Below are 15,701 nucleotides of genomic sequence, written 5' to 3'. Positions count from 1 at the left end.
AAGTGTAGCCTACATGTTTAAATGTTAATTATATTATGGAGAACCAAACAGGACAGAACTAAATATATAAATAATTAGATACATACTTAAAAATGTATTATACGTATATAAATATATATATATATATATATATATATATATATATATAGTGGTATTTAAATTAATTAATTATGTGTATATATACATGACCATATGTTTACTCTTAATTCTTTTTTTATACAAAAGTGAATAAAGTACTAATGAAAAAACAACAACAAAAAAACAAGTTGAAATAGAAATACACTGGGTATCTGGACGGAAGTAACTGTAATTCACTTCATTTAAAACTGGGAGGACTGGCCGTCAATGCCCATCAGTCCCATTGATGTCCTTGGTCAAATGGATTAACTAACGCTATTAATGGCAGTCAATGAGTTAAATTGTTGATATATAAAAGGTTAATGTAATTTTGTATACTCATAAAACTATATGATCTGTATATTCCTTTTAAACATTGTGCACATGTCACAGAAAACAGTGTTGCTGTTGGACATCCTTTATTTGGATTAGTAGTTACAAAACAACACCAAACGATTGTGTTACAATTAACAGATGGGAAATAATTTGCATCATACTCTGTATTTTTAGGAATTCCTTTTCAATGGATTTTTTTCAATCACTGGTTCTCAGTCATGCCTTTAAGTGACTCCCTTGACTTTTGCATTTATTCTGTAAATTGACAATTGAAACTGCATGACTGTGTTTGAAAACAATAAAGGCCAAAAGGCATTAAAACTGGCATTTATTTTTTTGTTTTCTGTCTCGAGACACAAAAAGGTATACTGGACAAAAGGCGCGTCCCCTAGAAACAATTTTGAGATCCACTGTTTTGTTTTATTGGGGTCACAAATATTACAATGAAGCACCTCTGTTTTAAAATAGAAAAATAATCTTTTTACCATGAGGTTTTGGTTACACGAAGCCATCTTCACATAATAAAACATGATAAACAAGCTTGTGGTCAACAGGTTTCTATCAAACCTTACAGCAAATGATGTAAAAAGTCACTGATTAGGCCAAAAGTCACTCCAACTACCATCATTGAATATTGTTCGACCTCTGATGCTGTAGAAAATATCCAGAAACACTGAAAATATGTTAAACCTTGACCATCGTTCTGGGCTAAGTGGCTGCTTGAATCACATACTGTAGGAAAGATGATATCTGCATAACACAGGCCAGTACGTGTCTTTTGTGATGCAAAGATCATTTTATGAAAGTTTGTGGTCAAATACACAGATTAATTTCAAGAAACCTATATTTGAACATATGAATGTGATTTATTGTGAGTCAAATATGAAAAAAACGTGAGTAACTTGGCAGTGGTCAGTTCACATTTTTCCTCAGCAAAACATCTTTTTGGATGATACTGTCACATTGTAAGTTGTGACTCAACGGAATTATAAATGTACTACTCTCCTCAATGGGAAAATGTATAGTACAACTTCAGTGCGTGCATGATACATTGTTTTGCTCCTCTGATTGTGGTTACACTCAATTGGCAGTGTGAGAAAACACTTACTGTTTTAAGGGTTTACTTAGTGCAGAGTGATACTATCTATCAGAATGAGCAAATATGGTAAATTTCATATTGAGAAGTCTATGCCCACATCTGTTAATTTCACACATTATCAACCAATTTAAAGTATGGAAAATAACCTGAAAACAAATGTAATTACTCTTTAACGCTGTGAAAAATAGTCGGGCATCTTTCTCATGAGACATGGTGCCTTAAGATTGCCAGTACATGTAGTTTTTAAAAAAACTTTGTTTAAAGAAAATGTATGTAAAATCGGGTACAACATATTGAACTTGGTTTGTTAAATTTTATGGTTGGACACGGAACAAAGCACAACGGCCACAAATATTAGTGCGGACAGATGAATCTCTGTCAATCACAGTTTAGTCATCTTTAATTTTTTTTTTTACTGCATCATTCATGACTCCAAGACCATTGGAAAGAGTTTGCTATGATGAGGTTTTCCCAAACTGTGCTAGAACAAAAGTAATGTCATAATTATACACATGAAAACAATAATTGGCACTTAAATTAACATAAATAATTACTAGAAGTAATTTATTTAATTAATTTAAAGTCTACTTACTGACAGATTTATTACACCACACGGCAGAAATCTTTCATTGTTGCTTTTGGTAAATCTGAGTTGCCCATCTTGAAATAGTTCATTCTGGAAGCAGTTAATGTTTTATTTTTAAAATTATTATTTTACATGGTCCACTCAAGCAGTTTGTGCTTAAAGCCAGCCGTTTGAAAAGATCCTCAACGAGTTTCATTTTGTTTTTATAAAAATATTTTCTGACATACAGACACATCATTTCAATACATGCTGACCAAGTTCCATGATCATTACTAATTGCACTTTTAAAATTGATAGTCCTTTTATGGCAAGCATTGAAAACTGGAAACAAAACATTCTGTCCATTTCACAAGGTGAGATGGGAATAAATGTTTGTCCAAGATATGTTGCAAAGTTGCTGTCATTCTCTGTACACAAACACACCACATAAGAACAAAACCCATGCATACCAATATTCACAAAGCTCAGGTGATACGTTCAATGTCACCTTTAATCTGTACATACCAAAAGCTCTCATATCTCACGTTCACAGAACCATCGTGTCGTTCTTTCTTTCCTATCAAAGACTGGATTTACATTGCAGGTCCAAGTGCCAACTTTCGATTTAGTGCCAATATACTGTATTTTAATTTTTATTATTATTCAAAATTCACCCCTGAAGGCAACAGCATCCAGGTAAGCAATACTATCTATATACCTGTAATCCAAATATTTAAAGTTACATAGTTATTCATTTCTGATTTTAGCCGCATTTGGAGATGGCCACAAAAGCCCAGTTTGAAGTAGAACAATAATTAGTGAAAGAAATGTTATCACATTACAACTGAGACACGAGCTTTGTAAATCTGAGAGGAATTACTTTTGGCCTCTCTGCAAGCCAATTATTTTGAAAAGAAACATTTTAACATGGTTTTAAAATGAAAGCTTTTTGTGGATCGTATTTTTAGAAGCTAATTTCTATTACCCTGTCTATGGCATTTCACCGACTAGGTTAGCAGTCACCTTGTAGATCCTGTTGATTGAAAGTAGGTGAGCCTCGATTCCTACTTGCGACAGAGCTCCCTATCATTACTGTAGTGTAAATCCAGCCGACTACCGATCTGTGTTTCTTCCTGTTCCAACTTATTTACTCCTTTTGTGGCACTTTTTTCACAATTACACCAACCTTGGTTTCATTTCTGTCCCAGAGGAAGCGTGGAGGCGGGACACGTCTGTTGACTTTTGGCACTGGAAGGTACAGCAGCTTTCAAACATGAGGAGGAGGAGGAGGAGGAGCAGCAGGTTGAGGATGAGGAGGAACAAGAACAAAACGCCCCCGCTATTGTGCCACCTGCGGGCATAGAGGGAGCGCCCTCGAGCGGCACAGAAACGGCAGTGGCTGCCGGGGACGTGGCGGCATGTGAAGGCAGCGGCGGTTGAATTTGAGGTGACAAGGCGGGCGGCCGGACGACAGCCGGCGTCTGCGCTACAGACACGGGCCGTTGCTGTGCGTGCTGACAAGCTGGAGCTTGCTGAAAGGTCGTCTGCTGCTGGAAGTGTAAACCGGGCTGCATCTGTGGGATTTGGGCCACGCACGCTTGCCGCCCGGGGGTGATGGACTGGCTCCCCCCTCCTGTGTTTTGAGGAAGGGCAGCCACAGACAAGCTGGCGGGAACCGAGACTGCCTGTGGATTCACTGGGACCAATGGAAACCAAACCGATGGACCCCCCTGTTTGGAAAAGAAAAAACATCCCTCTTGTTAGGCATGTTCTCTTGATCGAGTTCAAATATTCTGCATGGGTTTTGCACAGGGAGCACTTTTATTCCGGATTTTAATATATGAAATTGCAGCCAGCGTTGCATGTCTCCACACACAAATGTGTCATTGGTACCTCAGTTGGCTGGGTCCAGCCTCCCAACTCCTGCACCTGCTGAATATGCTTGATCTGGTTGAGTGACGGCTTGGGGACCATTTGGCCGACTGCCTCGTTATTCCAATTATCCACCAATTTGTGCAGTTCATCTGTGAATGTGCTCTTCCCAGCAAGGCTTTGATCTGCAAAATAAGTTGATACATTGGATTAGTATCTGGGTTCTCTGCTCTGACCATGTAACCCACTGGCACTGCTTTATTTGGGTGAAAAATAATGTACAGAAAGTAAAAACGGAACTACAGTAATCCCTCGAATATCGTGGTTAATGTAGACCAGACATGGCCGCGATAATCGAAAAATCACCAAGTAGGGTCACCCCTATTAAAATAATAATAATAATATTTTTTTTACTTCAGTGCTGAGCAAGAGTGGCTTCCGCTTTCCGCTTTCAGCTTACAGCGTGGATTTTCACATTTTTATGAACTTATAAATAAATGAACAAACAAATCAATCAATCATAAATAAATGAATAAATCCTTTTTGAAAAAATTAAAAGCAGAAAAAAATCGCAAAGTAGTGAATTCGCGATGAGTGAAGTTGCGATAATCGAGAGATTACTGTACAACAAACATTGCGCAGCACCAAGGGTACCTCTTTTTTCTGGCAGTGAGGAGCAATGCTGTAAACTCCAATGAGGACACACGCCACTCTGTTCGGCACCCGAAAAACTGCTCGATTGCTGGAATTCTGGAGAAGCAGTACAATAAATAACTCTGCAGTGAAAACCAAGTGAAATCTGGATTCCAGTAATTGCCTACCAGTATTTGTGATTCCATTGTTATCCATGTGAGAGTGCGGTCGTGGCCGGAGTTTGAGTTTGCCCGGCCGGGGTCTACGAGGAGAGAGGAGCGGTGGCGTCGAGGTAAGAGCGGGGCTCCGAGACAAGCAAGCAGGAAGACTTTGCCTTTGGTCTTTTTGGGAACGTAGTTGTCTGTACAGTTCTTGCAGCTCCCGATTCTGTTGGGCCTGAAGCGACACCACTTCTTTGATGTGCCTGCATGTTCAAAGCACAGTTCCATTAAACAAATATGTCTTTATCAACGGAAGCCAATGATTTATTGCCTTTGTGAAGACTGTTGCGACTTACTTCTCTCTTAGCTTGTGCAGTTCTTTCCTTAGGTCTTCATCCTCCAATTCGCTACCACCATCATTGTCATCGTCACTGCTGCCGACGGGTGAGTGACTATGCCCGTGAGCTCTCGGAAGATGGGCAATCGATGGCGTCCTCTTGCCTTCATCTTTCTCAACTTCCCTTGCTCGAGATCTTCTTCTCTCCCTGATATGCACAGGCGAGCTTCCCGTCTGTCCCATCTCATCTTGCGTCTCGGCCTTCGTAACGGAGAAGCGACCCACTTTTCTCTGAACGCTACCCTGAACTGACAACCCATCCTGAGGCACTGTGGTCACCTGTTGAGAGCAGGTGAGGAAAATGTTAAAACACTTAGTCCCCACTCAAAATAAATAAAAGTTATGGTCAATCCATACGTGAAATCTTCCTTTGCGTGATTGAGTGGGTTGGGGCATCTCCTTCACTTCTTTGAACGACTGACTGTCGGGTTTACCATCTGATAATGAGACGGGTGAAAACCAAAAGGGACAACAGGGAGCCAGAGACAGATACATGAATGTGCCGAACATACGGACAAACACCGAAAAATGTGCAGCGATGTCTTACAAATACAGTATAGATAGACAAACATGGAACACAAACATACACCTGTGTTACAAATTCATCCGTGCATCATTATTTGTATTATATAAAACATGGTTGGCATGTAAAATGAGTAATAGCAGAATGAGCTAAATAATTCATGAAAAACATAAGGTAATGATGGTTAAAGGTCTAGAAAAAAAGAACTTGCAACATTATTTTTTTAATTAATTGTGTGATAAAATCCTCCTTATGAACAGGAATGTTATGCTGTGTGATATGTAAAACTTTGTTAGGCCAGTTAGTAATTGTTCTCTGTGGGTTTCTATACTATAGTTTCTCTGATTTTGTATGACTGTATGTTTTTGGACAACAAAAATGACGTTTCTTGCCTCAGGTTGCATTTCTGCATCCATGTGCACCACTGGCTTACGTGTTCTCCACCAATCACCAGCCACGCTATCACCCGGACATTCATTCAGTGCCTTTAAGAACACGCAGCTACATTGGGACCAAATACTAAAAAATAATACCCAAGTATCAAAAGAAAATTTTACTGTTAACTGTTGCTCAACAGAAATTTATAGTAAAGCACCCACCAAAAATACTTTCTGATGGCAAGAAATCAAGACAAAGGCCGAAAGGAAAATGGATCTCTCACACCACACTACACTGTCACTTGTATAATAATGGTAAAAATACATTCCATAATGTTACTGTAAAAAAAAAAAGAAGAAGAGAAAACTCTATAAATTAACTCCACACTTCTGAACTGCTTCTGATAATAACAGAACTACATATTAGCTGTTGTTTTACCAGATAACGACTACAAAAAGTATGTGTGTAACCGAACTGATGGCAGCGGTAACATTACATCAATCCTGTTCTCATTATCATTTAACGACAAGGTGAAATGGAAATAGATGTATTTATATGTACAGGGTGTCCCCAAAAATGTATGCACACTAAAAATAATTGTAAATGTGGTGTTTAATTAGAATCTTATTATTTCAAAAGTGTGAGAATATTTACAAGTATCATTTTTCAGTTTTTTCACTGCTTGTTCTCAAACTGGCGCCCACTTTGATCCAGGCACTGCTGACCACGCCAAACAGTAGAATTGCACACATTATGAAACAATTCTCTTGGTATTTGGGTGCATTCATGCTCAATGGCATCTCTTATTTCAGCAATTGTTGTAGGTTTCGTAGCGTAAACTTTTTCTTTTAGGTATCCCCATAGGAAAAAAATCGAGTGGTGTGAGGTCAAGTGAACGGGGAGGATATTCAACAAAACCTCTTCGTCCAATCCACCTGTTTGGCAAAACCTCATAAAGAAAGGACCTAACATCGTGATGGTAATGTGGGGGTGCACAATCTTGCTGAAAATAAACCTCTTCATCTTCAAAATCGTCTCTAATGCATGGCATAACAGATTGTTGCAGCAAGTTCAAGTAAATGGGACCGGTTACAGTTGCGTCAAAAAAGAATGGTCCAATTAATCCTCTTGATGATAAACCACACCATACAGTAATTCCCGGTAAATTGACGTGACGGTCGACAGTAACGTGGATTCTCAGGTGCCCAATAGGTACAATTATGGCGGTTAATCAAAAATGATACTTGTAAATATTCTCACACTTTTGAAATAATACAATTCTAATTAGACACCACGTTTACAATTATTTTTAATGTGCATACATTTTTTTGGGACACCCTGTATATATATATATATATATATATATATATATATATATATATATATATATATATATATATATATATATATATATATATATATACACACACACACACACATACATACACATACATACACTGGGAAGCATTTTGTGCAATAATGTTTGAAAAGTGATTTATAAATAAAAAAAAGTTGTGACTAATGCTTGTGAATTTGTAGAAGGTTCACTCGAATGCAGTCACAGAAATATACAAACACAGTGTTAATAATTATTGTAGTGGTACACATTTAACATCAACACTCCTGAGAGTTAATGTGATTAATTCTCTAGATTAAATCTAGAACTAGAAATTAGACTTGCACGTCCATGCACAAAAAATCCGCTCACTCAGCCCCTCAGTCAGTTACTCACTCACAGCCATGTGCTCGCTAACTCGCCACTCACTCATTCGCTCACTCACTCACTCTGGCTCGCACGCTTGCACACTCACTGGCTCACACACTCACTGACTCGCACACTCACTTGCTAACTCAGGAGCTGGCTCACACGCTCGCGCACTCACTGGCTCGCGCACTCACTGGCTCGCGCACTCACTGGCTCGCGCACTCACTGGCTCGCGCACTCACTGGCTCGCGCACTCACTGGCTCGCGCACCCACTGGCTCGCGCACCCACTGGCTCGCGCACCCACTGGCTCGCGCACCCACTGGCTCGCGCACCCACTGGCTCGCGCACCCACTGGCTCGCGCACCCACTGGCTCGCGCACCCACTGGCTCGCGCACCCACTGGCTCGCGCACCCACTGGCTCGCGCACCCACTGGCTCGCGCACCCACTGGCTCGCGCACCCACTGGCTCGCGCACCCACTGGCTCGCGCACCCACTGGCCCGCGCACCCACTGGCCCGCGCACCCACTGGCCCGCGCACCCACTGGCCCGCGCACCCACTGGCCCGCGCACCCACTGGCCCTGGCCCGCGCACCCACTGGCCCTGGCCCGCGCACCCACTGGCCCGCGCACCCACTGACTCGCACACCCACTGACTCGCACACCCACTGACTCGCACACCCACTGACTCGCACACCCACTGACTCGCACACCCACTGGCTCACACACTCACTCGCTCGCTCACTCGGCCACTCAGCGTCTCTCTAGGAGCACACTACCTTGCTGGACTCTGGGCTTCTTGAACAAGCTGGCAGAGTGGCGCAGTTTGCATGCCCAGTTTTTGAATTTGCGAGTCCAGGATTTCTTGCTAGAAACAGGATTTCTGATACTAGGACATGTCAGGTTTAGGCCAAAATATCCACCTCCTGCAATATGCTGCTGCGCTCCCTGCCCGAGGGGGATCTGCTGGCGGTAGGGCTGCAATGCTTCTTCTGTGGTGTTGTTCACACACTGTGGGGTTACAGCCTAAAACAGGTAAGACAGTTAACAAAGGCTCATTGATTTTGAGACATTTTCTAGAGAAGACTCACATGTACATCACATTGAAAAGCTAAGCATCATGGTTGAAACATATCTGTTGTTCTTTTTTTTCTCCAATCTGGCATTTGGTTTTATTATAGGTCTAGAAATAAGGCTACATCCTATTTGGAATTTGGTGCTGGTGGATCACAATGTCATTAAACGTGGGGGTAATTAGGGGAGAAAAGGGTTGGTTGTCACCAAGGTTAGTTTTGTGCCGCCGGGCTGCCCATATATTATTATAATAAATAAAATATTTATTCTAGGATATGGTAACGCAAGGATATGTATGAACGTATAAAATTGTTACAACCAACCCTGTTGTCCCTCATTTTAAGAAACACTGATTGATTAATATTAGTCACTCACAAGGATAGTTGGTTCTCCAGGTACAGGTGGGCGCTTAGGCCCAACAGGAATTTCCCGACTGGCAGGGAGATGAGATACAGGAGTTGTGGTGGAGGGCTCAGATATGCAAGGTTGCCCCGCAGCTGAGTGGAGGACTTCTGGGGAGCCTCTTTCTGCTCCTCCACAGCTCTCGGGGTCAGTGGTGGTGGAAGAAGACGTTGTGGAGGATGAGGAGAGGGGAGACGTGTCTGAGACAAAGGTAGGTGATGCGTATGACATCGGCTGCGGCTCCGATGATTCCTCTCCACCTGCAGATGTGGAGGGAGCTGACGTTGATGTCAGAGCTGAAGTGGCTCCACCCACCGGAGCCGTGCCGCTGTGCTCTTGATACAACAAGTTCCTCAGTTTTTCATCCAGAGTCTTCATTCGGTTGTCACCAAATTCGATTTTAGGGGGCCCCTCGCTGTCCGACTCGGCCACCGAGGAAGGCTGCGCGGGGGATGGCGTGAACGTGAGGGACAGAGGGAGCAAGGGGGGTTCGGTCGCCCCCAGATGAAGAGGAGGCAAAGAAGAGTCAGAGGAAGGTTGCCATGCCGCTGCATCTTCTGTGACATTCGTTTCCCCTGTAGACACCTCGGATTCGACCTGCTGTAATGAGGATTGTTTGGGAAGCGCATGTTGTTTCAAAAGTACATCGGCGGCTCTATTCCCTTCCTCTTGTTCCAGGTTTTGCGTCTGGCACAGCTTTGGTGGTAGTTCAGATGGGGTTTGGGTCGATTGCGCCACGTGGCTAAGAAGGAACTGGTGAGGTTGTTGATGCTGTGAAGTATGCATTTGTTGCTCAGCAACCGGAACTTGTTGGGTAAGTGTCTGCTGAGGGTGCTCCTGGCCAACGTGGCTTACCTCCGCCTGAACCGTGTTGGGTGTGAAAGGCGCAATGACAGCAGCAGCAGGTGTAGCAGTAAGGTTTGTGACAACGGATATTGGGGTGGTTATCGGCACACTGAGTCTTTGGTCAACAGTAGTTGAGGTAATCATCGGCAGATCGAGACCAGCTGAAGTAGTTTGATGATCCGCATCTTCATGACTGCTTTCAGTTGTGTGTGACGTGGGCACCGTAGTGGTAGAAGGGGCTACAGCAGTAAAAACTGGAGGCGGAGCAGAAACTCCGCTGAAGGACTCCAACCTCTGTGAGCTTTCATTTTCTACAAAAGTTGAGACACATAAACATCTTCTTGGTGGTAACCAAACCTTCATCTTCACAACAGTCACCATGGTTATAAAATTGTATTGCTAGCTGAAAATGATTGCTCTTTGCTTAAAATGTCAAATAAAAATCATACAATGCTTGATCTCACCTTTTTCGGTTTTCAGGGGTGGGAGTGTCCTTGTTTCTCGAGCGGGGGATGTGGTAGCCGTTCCCTGGCTAGAGAGTGAGTCTTTGTGACGGATGGTCTGGTTGATAAAGAAACGCCAGCGGCCCACCGAAGAGGAATGCGGCACAGTGTCGGCTGAAAAATCAAACACACTCAGTTTTTTCTACTGTTGAAAAAGCGAAAAAGATTGAGTTAAACTCACCTGTCGTGCTAGCGGGAGTGCTGACTTGTAACTGGTCCGTAGAACCAGTCTATTTGGGAAGCAAAAAGAGGGTGGTCAGAAATCAAAATCAGCGTGTATTGTCATACAGAACATTAGAAGGAACATACAAGATAATGATCTTGAAGAATTTCCTGGCCATGCTTCACTAGAGCTCTGAGCTCTTCAAGGAACTTCTCCTTATCCACATCAAGGACAAAGACTTCCTCCACCTGGAAACAAAGTATATTATAACCGAATCATTCAAAATGCAACAAAGCAGGGAATTCTTCAACTGCGTTTTAACTTTAACGCCAAGCTTGGCCAACATCAATGGTATTTTGAATAAACTTTGGAATTCAGCGTCTGTTTACATTTGAGGCTTGTTTTGGCCGTTTCTCTCACTGTAGTTTGTCCTCAAATTTTGCAGATAAGTATGAGGAACGTGGGCAATTTACCATGCAATCTGCGATGTCCTCCGGTGAATCTCCCTCCAAGTCAAATTTGAAAGTCACCAGTTTGTTGCTATGGGTCTCCAACTGGCATTCTACCATATTATCACCGCTTCCTGAAACCTAGCCAACAACAAGAATATTTTTTCAAAACAGAAAATGTAGTATTCTTGGCCATATAAATTTATATTTGTTGAGCATTTTACCTGAAGCATAGCCAGTTGAAATTGATGTGAAACCTTCTCATGTCTCAAAGAAGATCCTCTCCTCTGGCCCTTTACTTTTTCTAATTTTCCATTGGCCAAAAGCAAAACAGCTTCCTCTCCATTTGTTGGCACCGATCTGAGTAAGACAGCACTCAAAGTTGCAACACATTGCTTTGTACAAAATAAGTCCCAAAGAGGCAAAAATTGTATAGGATATACATCTTGAAAAATAGCAATTTAGTGGTACCTGGACGTATGAGTTTAATATATTCCATTACCACACTTGAAACATTCATAAACCAAGTCATTTTTCTCCATTAAAATAACTGAAGAGGCATTAGTATTGTAGAATTTCACCCGCCAAAAACATATGTAAATATTAAATGAAGTGCACTACCATATTATACATTATGAAAGCTAATAAGCCCTGAAAACATGAGCACAAACTGAGGACAAGTGAGCACTTATATTTTCCAATAGATTTCATGTACTTTGAAGAAAATCATCAATTTGACCTTACAAGATCCTTAAAGTAAAAATCAACATGGCTCGAGCTATAGTTTGAGGAAAGAATGCTTCAGGTCGCTCATATCTGAATGCATAGCTGTATTTGATTGTAAGAATAAAATGAAATGATACACTCAGCCTCTTTAAACGCCTATTATTCAGAAATAACAAAAGCACGAAGCTGTGCATATCAGTTTAGGGAAGGGTTTAAACTCCTTGGTATTAAGGTGAACCCCGTTATTTTTACATGCATTCAAATGCATATTGATGAGAAACACTGTAAGACACTTGTGAATCAGACATACCCAGTTGAGGAAGGGTGTTCCGTGTTTGACAGAGGTAGACACTCCTGAGGAACACATAATTGGCATAAATACAAGCACAAAAAGGCACAGGAAAAGAAATACCACAGGCCACGTCAGCGATGAATACAAGTGAAGCAGTAACATCTATCCAATTAATGACAAACTGTTAATGAATCAAATATTTAACACACTAGTATTCACACCAACAGCAATTTGTAAGGTATAAAAATCAACTCATTTCCATTCATTCTTCCTGTACCTGAGTAATGCTCAGCTGGGAAATGTCACAGTCTTGCAGCGAGGCTTGGGGCAGTTTGTAGGAGTGAGAATTAAGTAACTCTATAGCGGCAGCTGGAGGAGGGGAGGCAGGAATAAAGTTGCTTTGCCCTGGTAAAGTGACCGGGGCTGCTGGTGGAGTTGGGGGCTTTGGCGGAGAAGTAACAGGAAAAAAAGGGTAAGACGGTTGTGATGATGGGGGAGACGTGGTGAGAGAGGGGTTCTTGGCTATTTGGTGAGCAGGGAAGACCTCGTGAAGAACTTGAGCAGGTAACCTCTGCGTTTGGGAACAAGCCTGATTTTGAATGTGTGTCTGTGAGTGTGACTGTGCCTGAATCGTAGGTTGTGTGTGGGTGGGGGCCCCTGGCGTGTGTTTGTCCTGCTGCTGAGGGGAAGGTACTATGCCAGATGCCATACTCTTGCACAAGGATGAGTGGTGGGTACTCTGGGAATGATGACTGGCCACATTCCTGGGATCTAGGTGTGTGTCGGGATGCGGGGCTGGCTGACGTTGTTGTGCTGACAGCTCGGCCTCATCCCTGACTATCTGAGAACCAAGAGAACACTGGGTGGGCTCGACTGGCAACTGAATTTGGGAGGGTGGCAGTTGCTGAGCTAGAGAAAGAATCTGCAGCTGGGAGATGGGCTGAATTACTGAGGAGCTTGCCATGCTTCCTAGCGCCTGCTGCTGTTGTGTTAAGACCGCTGGTATATTGACGGCAGTTGTAACAACACAAGCAGGATCTCTCAGGGATGGAAGATTGGTTGTGTTGCCCTGTTGATACTGTAGAACTGGCTGGTGTGGAGTATTCAATACATCTTGTCTTAAGGGTGGAGATTGGTGGCTTGTTTGAGGACCTGACTGAGTAGTCATAAGACTTACCGCGGTGTGACTTGGGGTCTGGAGAAGAGTTTGGTTTTGAGTTTGTTGTCTAGGTTGAGGTGTCAGCAGACCTGGGTTGCAAACATTGTGAGGGACGATAGTGTCATGCAGTTCCTGACCGGAAATTGTTGCAGATGTTTGGACAGCAGATTGTCTGTGTTGGCCCATGGTCTGAACGTCGGCGGATATGTTCTTGCTAAGGCTAGGCTGGGACAGGCTACCTGACGACTGCAGGGGCCGAGGCAGAATTGATGGCTGAGCAGACACTTTGTTCTGTGCTTGGATGACAAGTTCTGTCACTCCTTGGGTAGTTCCAACCACAGGATCCACATGGGGCTCCATCATCATTTGAGCTGCTTGCATTGTAGACTGATTCGTATATTGGACAGGAATGTGGCTTAGGTTCTGGGTCGAAGTTTCACTTTGTTTTTGTTGGGGGACAACTTGAGCAGGGACGACACCACAGGACATGACAGGCTGCATGATCATGGGAGTGGGCGCAGAGGAAGCAATATGAGAGTGGTACTGTATCACTTCATGTGGTGTCGGATTAGAATGTGCTTGCTGTTGCAGGAACAGTGCGGCTTGTTGACCTTTGAGGGGGTTGTGAGCTATGAACTGACCACTGTTTAGCTGAGGGGAGTATGCTTGTTGTATTTCAGATTGTTTCAGTTGTATATACTGCTGACTGCCACTCGACAGAGGAGTGACAGCTTCTTGTTTTTCAGTTTGTTGAATTTCAACAATGGCAGCTTGACACTGCCCTGGAAATTGTTGTTGTAATACTACCTGTTGTTGTGGTCTCTCGGTTTGGTGTTGAGGGTTGAAGTCCTGCTGCGGCTGCTGTTGCAAGACAGCTTGTTGCTGTTGAAAATGGTGTTGTAAGAGTGCTTGTTGTTGAGTTAGCTGAGGTTGCTGATGCGGCGTTTGCTGTTGTTGCTTCATTTGATCTTCATGAACTCTTGCCTGGGGATTTTCAATCTGTTGATACAACTCTTTCTGTTTCTCTAAATGGTGTTGCTGTTTCGTGGATTGCTGTTTTGTGGATTGATGCTGCTGTTGAAGAAGAGTTTGCTGGTCCAATAAGTGCTTATGTATAAGAGCGTGCTGCTGCTCTAGTTGCTGATGTTTCAGTTGAACTTGTTGCTGATCAAGCGGGATATAGGTTTGATGTTGGTCAAGTTGTAAAACTTGCTGTGTTTGCATGGTGATCTGCTCACGAGGACACCTCGTTGTTAGAGAACATTCTCCTGGTGGTGGCAATGACAACGCTTGCTGCTCCAAACCTGTTTTTGCCGCTTGGTCCGTTGGATTTGGTGGAAGGGTCTGCTGTAGACAGATCTGCTGCTGAGGCTCACAATGTTTCGGGACCACTATAGCGGAAAAGCTCTGCTGAGGCTGTACATTGCTCAGGTGTTGTTCTGCCAGAACAACCTGGCTCTCAATTTGCTGCTGCTGAAGGCTTGGGATACGGGCACTTTGGCCTATCTGTGGTTGAACGATAGTCTGCAGAGGTTGCGTTTGTTGGGGTGCCGGCTGCTGAATGCTGTCAGTGAGTTGATTAGGAAGTGCCAGGGGCTGCTGAGGAAGGGGAACAATAGTCACCAGCAGTCCAGCAGGGTCGCCGATTGACATGGAGGATGTGAGAACTTGTGGGGAAACAGCAGTGATGTACGGTTGTGAGGGTGCCAGCGACGCTTGGGAAGCGACAGTTTGAAAAGCATGGGATGGGAATGTTTGTGACTGTGTAGTCATATGATTGGTTGGGAAAAAGGAGAGGGGGGTGGGGGAGAAAGTAAGTAAACATTAGATAAGAATAAGCTTTGCCATATTAATTGACAATTTTGATAATACAGGGTTTCCCACATTTTTTTGTGAGATAAGGCGCCTCATATTAAAAATTGAATATCAGAAGAATCGTTTTTAAAACTATTTTCAAACAGGGTACCTGCAGGATTAAGTTCAATTAAAGAAATGTTGACAGATTTTTACTCCCACTCAACACAAAAACATGATATTGAGCACTAAAATTGTAGATTACTTATATCTTTGGAATATGATAAGTGTTAAAAATAAATATATATTATAATAAATATATATAAATAAATAAATATTTTCAAAGACCCACAAACACTGAATATGCCCATTAAATAAATCTGAGCACCACCATTGACCCGTGGGAAACCCTGTGCAGCATGCAGTCAGAGAGACGGTGTCAAAATGTTATGAAAATGATTCGTGGTTGCGCATTAAGTCATTAGGAAAAGCAAGAGTAGGGCTAT

General features: G+C 42.7%; 1 protein-coding gene across 5 annotated transcripts in view; it reads right to left on the bottom strand.

Moving 5' to 3' along the window:
- Positions 1-775: 775 nt before the first annotated feature.
- The window catches only part of wnk3 (WNK lysine deficient protein kinase 3), a 33,539-nt gene continuing 18,613 nt past the window's right edge, over positions 776-15,701 (bottom strand). For 2 of the 5 annotated variants that reach the window (XM_077596611.1, XM_077596629.1), the window contains exons 11-25: positions 12,520-15,162; positions 12,261-12,304; positions 11,449-11,584; positions 11,249-11,365; positions 10,922-11,023; positions 10,794-10,842; positions 10,574-10,726; positions 9,237-10,420; positions 8,568-8,813; positions 5,538-5,630; positions 5,140-5,459; positions 4,811-5,046; positions 4,644-4,739; positions 4,011-4,174; positions 776-3,847 (exon numbers count right to left, since the gene is read on the bottom strand). In XM_077596611.1, coding sequence (XP_077452737.1) covers positions 3,311-3,847; positions 4,011-4,174; positions 4,644-4,739; positions 4,811-5,046; positions 5,140-5,459; positions 5,538-5,630; positions 8,568-8,813; positions 9,237-10,420; positions 10,574-10,726; positions 10,794-10,842; positions 10,922-11,023; positions 11,249-11,365; positions 11,449-11,584; positions 12,261-12,304; positions 12,520-15,162 — 6,120 coding nt within the window. In that variant the 3' untranslated portion in view covers positions 776-3,310. Of the gene's footprint in view, positions 3,848-4,010; positions 4,175-4,643; positions 4,740-4,810; positions 5,047-5,139; positions 5,460-5,537; positions 5,631-8,566; positions 8,814-9,236; positions 10,421-10,573; positions 10,727-10,793; positions 10,843-10,921; positions 11,024-11,248; positions 11,366-11,448; positions 11,585-12,260; positions 12,305-12,519; positions 15,163-15,701 lie in introns of all 5 variants that reach the window. The other 3 variants (XM_077596620.1, XM_077596638.1, XM_077596634.1) reach the window with 3 other exon arrangements.

This window comes from Stigmatopora argus, chromosome 1 (genome assembly GCF_051989625.1).
Source record: "Stigmatopora argus isolate UIUO_Sarg chromosome 1, RoL_Sarg_1.0, whole genome shotgun sequence".
In the NCBI taxonomy this organism is placed as follows: domain Eukaryota; kingdom Metazoa; phylum Chordata; class Actinopteri; order Syngnathiformes; family Syngnathidae; genus Stigmatopora; species Stigmatopora argus.
Note: the sequence above shows the minus strand (reverse complement) of the source record. Positions and strands in the feature narration are given on the sequence as shown.